The sequence below is a fragment of the Brassica oleracea genome, chromosome C4 (assembly GCF_000695525.1).
Source record: "Brassica oleracea var. oleracea cultivar TO1000 chromosome C4, BOL, whole genome shotgun sequence".
NCBI lineage: Eukaryota > Viridiplantae > Streptophyta > Magnoliopsida > Brassicales > Brassicaceae > Brassica > Brassica oleracea.
Genome location: NC_027751.1, coordinates 34,787,545 through 34,799,102, shown reverse-complemented (window position 1 = coordinate 34,799,102; position 11,558 = coordinate 34,787,545). Strand labels below are relative to the sequence as shown.

The 11,558-nt window shown below is 30.8% G+C and overlaps 1 protein-coding gene across 1 annotated transcript; it reads left to right on the top strand.

The window, feature by feature from the left end:
* Positions 1–7,412: 7,412 nt before the first annotated feature.
* Positions 7,413–10,148, top strand: LOC106342973 (cytochrome b561 and DOMON domain-containing protein At5g35735). Its single transcript, XM_013782056.1, has 2 exons — positions 7,413–8,115; positions 9,338–10,148. The coding sequence occupies exons 1-2, from the start codon at positions 7,492–7,494 to the stop codon at positions 9,926–9,928; spliced, it is 1,215 nt and encodes a 404-aa protein (XP_013637510.1). The 5' UTR covers positions 7,413–7,491; the 3' UTR covers positions 9,929–10,148.
* The last annotated feature ends 1,410 nt before the right edge of the window (positions 10,149–11,558 follow it).

Below are 11,558 nucleotides of genomic sequence, written 5' to 3'. Positions count from 1 at the left end.
TCGAAACCTGGAGCTCTGATACCAATTAAAGTTGCACAAACACAAAGATTATAAGAACTTCTCTTCTTATTAGATTTAGAAACTCTCTCAAAACTAAACATTTCAATGTGTTTCTCTTGATGGAACATATCTCCATGAGAACTCTTTATATAGGAAGAAGCTACATCTTTTCCTAAGGGCGAAGCTACATCTTTTCCTAATAATAATATGGAAACATTCCTAAGCTCGATATGTTTTCATTTTTCTTTAACCCATCAAACTTCACTTTAATGAGTTAACTTGCTCCTCAAGTTAATTGGAATTATCCAACAACATTGGCATAACAGTATGAGGGAGTGAAACCATCCAGCGACACCGTTGTTTAGGTGAAACTCTCAAAGATTAATTACCCCCTCCAAACCTCCCAACATTACATCCACTAAACCGAGAGCCTGTATAAAGCAAAAAGACCAAAAGGAAGCATAACCTCTGGAACAACCTCTGCCGATAAAATGAAGACTAAATGCTTAACTGTCAATTTACCACCAAGCAGGCAACCACATATGTCGTCCTAATAACTGAGAAAATAATTGCCACGAAAAAGAAAAAAAAAAGAAGAGAAAACCAGGTAATGATAAACACCATAATGTCGGGAAAAACGAAATTTCGGGTGGGAGAACCACTAACGCACATTGTGGACAAACGATACCAGGGCCAACACACCAACATGCGCAGCCACCAGAGACCACTGCAAAACAGGTGAAAGATTCATTTGCAAATAAGCTCCACGTGTTACAACTGAAGATCATCGGTGGTACCAAAGCCAAAGCAAGAAGATAGGAGTTGCAGGAAACCCATATCCAAGACCCATCGAGAAGACTAAGCGTCTAGCAGCCACGAACCAGATTGAAAGAATGAAAGTAATGTAGATGTGCGTCCAAGGTCAAACAGAAGAAAATCACTGAGGTCTAGAAAAACTTTGGACAAAGACATCGAAGTATAACTAGGGATAAACACCACAAATATACCCCAAACAAGTCTAGTTTGAACCTTCACTTCCGCTGTGACACAAACAAAAGATCACCAAGTGAACATAAAAACATATAAAAAAAGAACGATAAGGGGTTCTGGCAACCACGAAAAGACACAACGGTTAACGGAACAAAATGTTCCACACAGAAATCTAAAAAAGGAAGAAATCTTTACTAGTAAAATAGAATCAATCATAGGATTCATCGATCGTAATTGATCTTAACGTATACTCTATTCTCCTATTTCTTTATATACCTTCTACATTCTCTCATGTTAATATACATCTCAATATTCAATCTCTATACTTTATAACCTAAAAAATCGGTTGATACCCTAAACCAAAAAATATAACTTTAAACTACACAAACCCTGAACTCTAACATACAAACCCTCAATTCTATAAACATAAAGGGTGTGTAATGACTTAAACATACAAATAATATTTTTTTTACCAAAAACAAAGGGTGCGTAATGATTTAAACTTAGGCTTATACATATAATAATATGATGTCAGTTTAAAGATTTTAACTTAGTGTTATATGAAACATACAAATAATTAAAAAAACAGATATCAATTAGTGGACATTTTAATTTAGTGTTATATGAAAATGTACAATATGAATTTTTACTTATGGTTATTATATATATTATATTACATTCATAAAAAATATAATTTAATATAACTTATGGTTATATATATTATATTGGCTAATATTATCTACTTGATATTTAAAATAGATATAAATCATTATTATGCTCCATATCGAATATTCTAGATTTTTAAACTTATTCACCATGCAAAATCATTTAGTACTAATTAAGATCTTAACGAATTTATATATAAGCTTTTAACATTTATAGATATATCGGATAATAGAAATAGATATTATACGACTCTTCTAAAATATGAGAACCAAATTTAACTCATCATTAAACTGCATCCATAATATTAGGTATATACCATATTTTTAGATTCCGTTAGCAACGATTCTAGATATATGCTAAATATTCTTAGTGAAAACCATCACCCTACTTCAAAGTTATTATTAGGGAAAATTAGAAAAAAGTGACACTTTGAACTTGGATTTGTCCACTTAAGATTTCTGCAACATTTTTTTAGGAAAATAGGATTTTAATTTCTGTAAATACCATAATGCCCTTAAATTAATCAATTAAGTTGAATTATAATTATAAGTAATAATTCTCTAATAATTTTCGTAATAGATTTAATAGTTAAAATAGTTAAAAAGTTAAAAAAAAAAGAGAGAACAAAATAGGGACACGGGTTAAGATATCGACACCCTAATTCCTTTTTTCTTACCTCGTCTTCTCCGCGTAGAAGCTTCTCCCATGGCGATTTAGGGTTCTTCATCTGCCCTTGTCTTATCCGCCGAGCTCTTCATCTGCCCTAGTATCTAACCTCGTTTTCGTCATCTTTCTCTTCTATCTCACTGAAGAAACAACGAAATCAAAGTCTTCTTCCTCAACTAGTTTCGTCGGACGGGCCAATTCCAAATCGAAGTGTTCTTCCATCAAATTCCTCAAAATCTCAAGTTTCTTAACAGTAGGTAATAATCTTTGATTCTCAAACTGAAGTCTCGTAGTTGCTTTTGTTCCTTTGACATTTCACATGCTCTCTTTCAAGAGATTTTTGTTTGCTCTCATTATACGTTGCGTCTCTGGGGATTTTGATGAATTTGATTTTGTTTCAGGTGTGCCAAAAGCTGCATGTATAGGCTGCGCTGGCTTTGCCACTTTCTATGTACTCATATAGAAGTTCTTCGACAGGCTTACGTAAACCAACAATATATCTAACAGATGCCATTGCTACGTATTGTTTAGCTGTTTCTTATACAATTCATCACCTGAGCACAGGGAAAGGGAGGAAAACTAGAATTACATTTTCCAACAACATAGAAGAAACTTAAGCTTGCTGTTTGAGTCAATATTGTTCAGTTGTTGTCATTATTTATCATAGATTTGGTCACACTCATGCTCCAATATTACAGTGTTCCTCAGAAAATAAGGGCCTGTCGTTGCACACAAAAGTTTCAGGTTGAAGAGATTGATTCAGTTTTGTTGTGTACCTTCATATTGCCGAATATTAATATGGTTAAAGTTCAACCTTTTTTATGTGCGACAGTGGAAGAAAACTTCATTACAAGTAGAATCACTTAGCTGAGCGTCCCCAGCAATGGGGGTACAATGTCTTGACTCATTAAAATCAATTCTAAAACTGAGGTTTGTTATAGCCACTGTCAAGAGGACGTGGTACTGGCGCTAGGATCATACATGGTAATCTGATCGTTATAGTCTCAAATTTGACAAGGAATCTAGTACTACAAACACAACCATAATGATATAACTAGGAGTACTCTTATGTGTTGTCTACTTTTTTACAAAAAAAAACTATCTTCATAGATGAAGAAGATTATAGATGTTGTCCCAAACATTGTTCCACTTTTTATCTGAAGGCATGGCGAAGTTGAGCTCAAACATCTCTTAGAGATGTTACCACTTTCACAGAACCCAACAAGCTTGGCAACTATCTCTGCACTCTCTTGCACGTGCCTTGAGTCGTAAGGATCAGTCCATAGCTTGTTCACGAAATGTAGCTTCCTCTGTTTTCCTTCCAGTGATACGTCCCACTTCATGTACAGCTCCTCTCTCTCCTTAGGCGTCAGTCTCGAGTTTATCCTTCTCGCCAAAAACTCCTTCTCTCTTCTCAATGCTCTTATACTACATCAACGACACATCGATGATCTAAACAATGTTTACACACTGAAATGAATAATGTCACAAAATTCACTTATGTGTACGTCCCTCGATGATAGAGATACAACTGCAGGTTCACCAGATTTAACATAGCTTAGAACCATGTTGTATTGAGAGAGAAAAGATATGATTATGTTGATGAAGAAGAGAGAAACACAAACAACGAAGAGAAAAGATCGTGGGAGAAGGAGAAAAACGTGGGAAAAAAACGTGGGAGAAAATATTCTATGAGATATTTAGGGAAGATTTAGTTTAGATTTAGGAAACATCTTTAACCGAATATGGAAACTTCCATATTTTTCGGATTTCACGTAGAATATATATATCCTAGCTAAATCAGAACACAGTAAAGTAAATGTGAAACATATTCTTCCTTAAGCGCCACATAAGGTAAAAGGTAGAACATGTTATGGCACATAATATATAGACTAAATAGATGTATACGTTGTATACCCAAGATATATCTATGTATAAAACTTAGTATCCGATTTCTAGACTAAATAGATGACCAGAATGAGTATTCTAACTGTAGCAAGAAGATAAAATAAAATATGATTCCACTTTAAAAAAAAAAACTTTTAAACATATATATTGTCGTACTTTTGTTTCCAATAATTTTCATATTTTTTAACATTTTTAAAATTCAGTATACTATTTTTCCCATAAAAAAAAGGTAAAAATTGTCCAGAATTACCCAAAATATCAGAAGTCCTATTGTGACAAATAAAAGTTCAAAGTGTCTCATTTTTCCAATTTTCCCTTATTATAAACTAGGTGTATAATTTTCTTATCAGTACTTATAAGTTTATGTCTTATTAATCTAAAACCAGCATAATAAGTTATTATTTATGTTGTCAGATGGTTAAATCAAACATAAAAATATTTATATATGTCAAATATTTTTTATCAAAATATATGCTTATTATTGTGTTAAATAGTTTATAAAATATCTTTGTATAAGTGTTTAGAAAATACCTTTATGTAAGTGTTTTTTGCTGACTAATATTTAATTATAATTTGTTTTGTATCTTAATTTTTAACTTTTATAATAAAAATATTGTTTCAGATAGCAACACAATATATAAGAATATCTTATTTTTTAAATTTTTGATAATTTTATTTTATTACTCATAATCAATTATTTAATATTTAATATAACATATAAATTTTGTATGATTGAAATAACATTTGTTTTAATTATATATAAAATTCATCAAGGGTATTGTTTTAATTAAAAAATTAGCGAATCAATTAGAAATTAATAATAAATCAATAACCTAGATAAAAATCTAAAACCTAATAAAAATATGACAAATAAGAAAAACTAACTAAATTTTAATATATAACATATAAATTTAATATTATTAAAATAAAATTCGTTTTTAACATATATAAGATTCATTAAGGGTATTTTTTTAAATTAATAAATTAGTGACTTCGTTAAAAATAAATAATAAATCAATGATTTAGGTAAAACCTAATAAAAACATAACAAATAAGCAAAATTAACTAAAATCTTGGAGAATATGACAAATCACCAAAATCAATTCATAAATAATAATATATAGAGATATATAGAAATACATAATTTTATTAGTAAACACATCCACGATCGTTATAAATAAATCACAAGACATCAATCAGTGATTTATTAAAAAAAGTTATGAAAAAGTCATTTAGGTGATGATTGTTTCAGTAGTTTTTAGTTTTAGTTTTTGGTTTTTAGATTTTAGCTTTTGGTTTTTAAATTTTAGCTTTTGGTTTTTAGATTTTGGTTTTTGGTTTTCAGCTTTTGATTTTTGGTTTTTAGTTTTTAGATTTAGATTTTGGTTTTTGGATTTGCTGTATTTTTTTAAATTTTCAAAAATTAACTAATACATTACTTAAAAATAATATAATAAAATAGAAATAAATATTTAGATTTTACAATTGAAATTTATCAAAATACTGTGATTATTATTTTAAAATAAAATACAATAACATATTTTAATTATTATATTTTTATAAAAAATATATTATAGTAAAATATAAATCATAATATATATATAAAATTACACAAAAATAAAAATATTAAATTTTGAAACTACTTAGAAATTTTTCTTATATAAATTATTTTTTAATTTTAAAACTTGAATAGAAATAGTTTTTCTTATATAAATATTATAAATGATACAAAAATAAAAATACATAAAATTTTGAAACTAATTATAAATTTTCTTATATAAATTATTTATATTTTCTTAATATTGAATGGCAATTTTTATAATTCAGGATTATACAATATATTTTATTAATAAAACATATTATGTTTTTATCATTTTTTGTTATTTTTAATGTGACTAATAATTATTAAAATTATTCAATTTTTTTATTTATAGAAACTAATAACTAAGTTTTAAAATTAAATAATATTATTTATAAAATATATACATTTATTTACAGATATGAAACACAAATTAAAATATTTCACATTATTGTTTAAATGATATCTAATGTACAAAATATTTTATGATAATTTTACTTTTTATGAAAATATTATTTATTAATTATTAATTAATTATAATGTAGTAGTTTCTACAAAAAACAAAATCAAAATTCGTTTTTCTTCATAAAAACTCACAAAAGTTGGTTTTTGGTTTATAAATTGGTTAAACTTTTTAAAAACTAGTTTTTCTAAATTTTAGGGAATCTATTTATTGAAAATCTTGATTGGCAACTCAAATGGTTTTTATAAAAACAAAAACTAAAACCAAAAACTTGATTGGTTGAAAAATTGTTTCTACAAAAGCAAAAACCAAAAACTAAAACAAAAACCACAAACAATCATCCTGTTAATCAAGGATCGAAACACATGCGCGATCATTATAGTCATATTAATTTTGATACAATACAAAAAGTTTTTCAAAGTTTTTTTTTTGTAAAACTTGATTATACTTTATTTTGTATAAAAGAATTCTGAATTAAAATAACCAATTAGCTAATCCTTTTCTAGTCTAACTGTATTCTTTTAATAGTCAGCAAAAAAGGAATTAAAAAGACCACATGTGAACGCTTGAGCCGTGGAGTATTACGACACGTTTGACTATCATTTTCTGAAAACCAACGAGCAATAGTTCTTATAAAGAAATTAAAAAATTCATCATGATATCTTGTGATTTATTTATATAAATAATGCTCCAGGAAATCAGAACCGAGGAACGTGGGTGTAAATTTGACGCTAATTTCCAACTAATCTACCTAATCCGCACTTCTGTTTATTAATGAAAAACTGTTTAGTATTTCTCCTTTTCCTTTTCTTTGAGAACCGAAGGAGACGTCAACCATGTTTATTCTTTCTATAACCTCCAATATATTTCATATTGACTATTATGGAAGTTCATATTTAGGCTCCAACTATAACCATCTACTTAAATCATCTAATAATTATCATTTGATAAAAAGGGTAAAAAAATAAAAGAAACAAAACCCTGAAATTATGACAAACTGTGATGTTTTTCTTACGCCACAATTGAAAAAAAGAAAGAGAAAGTAAACAGAAGGGAAAGTAATCGTTAGTCAACAAAAAACGGCTTCCGACTTCCGTAGACTTGAAAAAAGCATCCGCGTTATATATTTCTATAAAGTATCTTAAGAACCCCCGAAATTCCCAAATCTCATCCAACTTTCGAAACAGAACACAAAAGTCAAGAACATAGAGAGAAATAGATGGATCGAACAAAGTCTGCAAAGGTATCTCTGTTTGCTGTTTGGACAATACTCCTTGTCTTAAATGTGAACGGCCAATCAGGTTGTGATACCCACAGGTTCGCCAATAACATCGCTTTCACCTCTTGCACTCCCCTCGCGGCCCTTGGCTCGTTCCTTCACTGGAACTACAACGGCCAAAACAGTACCGTTTCAATTGCCTATCGCCACCCGGGAACTTCCTCTTCTTCATGGATTGCTTGGGGACTTAACCCAAGCGGGGCTCGGATGTTGGGGACGCAAGCTCTCGTCGCATTCACCAATTCTAGTGGACAATTCCAAGCATATACCTCTTCGGTCGATGACCTCAACACCCAGCTGCCACCTGGAAGCCTTAGTTTTGGGGTCAGCCTCGTCTCCGCGACTCTGGTCAACGGAGAGGCTACCATTTTTGCGACTCTTGAGTTACCGGCCAATTTGGTCATGACCAACCAGGTTTGGCAAGAAGGTCCGGTCGCTAATGGTGTTCCTCAGATTCATCAAAGAACAGGAGATAATATCAGATCGATAGGTAGGATCGATTTCAGGACAGGTCAGTCATCGGCTAGTGGTGGAGGTTCTGGTAACAGGCTGAGGAGGAGAAATGTAAGTTCAACTTTCTTTCTCTTTGGCTTCACTTTTTCAGTTCGCTTGTTTGATTGATAATTGCACGGATCATTAACAAATAACAACGAACCAAAACAATATTTAAATTTATAATGAGTATACCAAAAAATAGTTTTAGAACGCCTAAGTTGATCAACATATGATAAAAGATCCCAAAAGGTTTAGTTCCAAATGTTTTAACCATTTTGGGAAAGTTACAAAATAACAATACATTTAGGTTTTTATATAAAGGATTCCTAAAATTAAATAATTTAATCTTTCTCCAAAAAAAATTAGTCTTAACATTTTATCCAATATTGTTTAAATTATTTGTTTTTTTCTTCTAAAATCGAATGATTTATAAGAAACTTTAAATTTTTTATACCGTTTCGATGGTAAACAAATTTTGTTGATATTTTGAAAATAGCCTATTAAAAATACCTAATATATGATAATTGTGCGCATAATATTTTTGAGTGTAGGAGACGAGTTTTAAATTTAATGAATACTTATATAAGACAAATTGACGTGTTTGTCAACAAACCAATCACTCAAGATAATGAAATGATGGCGTATTTTAAGCTAAGCATTAAATCTAATTATTAATTTATTTCTTTTAAGTTATCAGTCAAATATCAACGACGCATTTGCTAGACTTTCGTTGAAAAAGAAGTGGCCTTCTCGTCACGGGTTTCACTTTCACCGAACTTAAATATCTGTCTCCACTTTCCAAGTGTCTAGTATTATTTTACCACAAAAAAATGTTTAGTATTATTTTACCACAAAAAAATGTTTAGTATTATTTTACATTTTACCCCGAAAAAAAGTTTCCATAATCAAAATGATAATTGAAGACTTATTTCTAGAATTAAATGATGCAAAAAACAAAAAAAAAAAGAGAAAACTTTTTCAAAAAAAAAAAAAAAAAAAGAGAAGACTTATTTCTAGAATTCATGAAAACTCAGTTACGGGTCCTTATTTATCTCTCACAAGTCTTTAAAACAACTTTTGTTCTTTGTCGACAACCATTGAACATTCTGAGCTATTTTAATTGAGGAAATTAGACAAAACTAAAAATGATTTTGTATAAATCGATATATAATTTGTGTTATTTGCTAGAAACCCGTAATTTTCAATTACTTCCCTTATTTTTCTCTTCATTTCTGAAATATGAAATTTATCTCCAAAACTAACCAATGTTAATAACTAATTGACATAACAGACACACGGAATACTAAATGCGGTTAGCTGGGGAGTGCTATTGCCGATGGGAGCAATGATGGCTCGGTACATGAAAGTCTTCACCGCCCCAACCTGGTTCTACCTCCACATCGTCTTCCAAGTCTCCGGCTACGTCATTGGTGTATCCGGCTGGGCTACAGGTATCAAGCTTGGCAACGATTCACCAGGCACATCTTACTCAACCCATCGTAACCTTGGGATAGCGCTTTTCACATTCGCTACACTTCAAGTATTTGCTCTGCTTCTAAGGCCAAAGCCAGACCACAAGTATCGATTCTACTGGAATGTGTACCATCACACAGTGGGATACGCAACAATTATCCTATCCATTATTAACATCTTTAAAGGATTCGATATCTTGGATCCAGAAGATAAATGGCGATGGGCTTATATTGGAATTCTCATCTTTCTTGGTGCCTGCGTCGTGATTCTTGAGCCACTTACTTGGTTTATCGTTCTTCGCCGTAAGAGCCGTGGAGGTAACACAGTTGCTGCACCGATTTCAAACAAGTACTCCAGTGGCGTCAATGGTACCACTAGCACCACCGGGCAGCATCACCAAGACGCCTAGTTTCACTTTTCTTTCAGTACTTGTTTGTTCTACTTCTACCCATTTTTGGATTTTTTTTTTCAGTTTGAGATCTTTTAGGCCTATGCATGTATTATGATTTTATTCATTGTGTTAGAGGTATATTAATTTACTGTGTAATTAATCATTTATATGTGTGTTTCGTAGTTGTTCTGTGCTTCATGTATACTTTGTACTTGAATAACGTTTTGAGATTATAGTACTTGAGTTTTTACTGTTGCGGTGTACTTTAATTTGAAACCAAGAAATAAAGCCTTAAAGGCATTTCATATCAAGCTAACAATCATTGAAATTCCCTGTTGGTTCAAATTTCTCTTCAAAAAAAATAACAATTAGTAAAAACCTTCGACTTAAGAGATAATTTTTTTTTAAAAAAAACTAGCCGTCAGCAAAAAAGAACCAAGATTATTGGCAACATTTAACCAAATTTTGTTCTTGACTGCATCATTAATTTCTTTTGTAGTCGTACTTGTCACATCATATTTTCTAACTTGTTAAATTGTCGATCAAGAGCGCTTTCTTGATGCAATATATCCTATCAAATTTAATATTATTATCTTTGATAGACAATATTGAATAAAAATATTTAGATAAAAAAAAGATAAATTACATCATCATAATCAAAATAAGACTCATAAGGATTTTATTTCCTAATTCAAATCATGTAGTATTTTAGATGTCAATTCATTTCTAAGTGTTTCAATTCAATGAGAATACATGTTCATACTTAACCTAAGTGCATTCAATGTAATGAAGTGATTTGAGTAAACTAACAAGACTCTAACACAATTAACTAGCAACTTTCAAGCAAATAGATAAAGGAGGAATCATGGGTATATGAATTTGATTTCGAATGACTAAGATTCAATCTAGAATGACAAGGTTTCAATCAACACATTTCCTTAAGTCTAGATAACAATTCTAAGCAAGTTCTTTGTCAAGAAAAATGCTCATTTACTCTCATTGATCAAACATCAAATGCCTTTGGTTTGTGTCAATCAAGCAATCATTAAGGACAAATCATTCAACTTTCTAAACTCCCATAACATCAAATGCCTTTGGTAGCGTAAGCTAAGAGCATGTTGAGTTGGCTCAGACATTTCATCGAACACCTTTCGGGCAATGAAATGTCTAGATTTCTAATCTAAAATGGCCAACTCTAGATTAGTATTAAGATCACTCAATCAAGCAAGGAAACATATTAATCTAACTCTAAACACTCTAGATCATCACTTAATCATCCTAATCATCCTAACCCATGAATCCAAAAGAGTAATTACTCACTAATCATCTTAGTTACACTTAAACCCATGATAGATATAAGCATAATCAAGATTGAAAATGAGATAATCACAATAAAGGAAATACTAAATTGCATAAACTCCAAAGATCCCAAAAGTTTTTGTGTTATACAATAGATAAAAGGATGTTCTTTCTCAACAAAGAGAAGTTCTATTTATACTAGGAGGCTAAAAACTCGAAATCTTCTTAGGTTAAGTGAACGTAGCGGCCTTTGTTGAGCCAGCTAGGGTGGCCGCTAGGTGCTGAGGGGCGTAGCGGCCCTTGTTATGGCCGCTAGGTGCAGAGGGGCGTAGCGGCCTTTGTTATGGCC

What these genes read in the sequence shown, in the direction of transcription:
- LOC106342973 (XM_013782056.1), top strand. Translation starts at nt 7,492, where the DNA reads ATGGATCGAACAAAGTCTGCAAAGGTATCTCTGTTTGCTGTTTGGACA. An exon ending in ACAGGCTGAGGAGGAGAAAT is followed by an intron (nt 8,116 to 9,337) that starts GTAAGTTCAACT and finishes TTGACATAACAG; the next exon opens with ACACACGGAATACTAAATGC.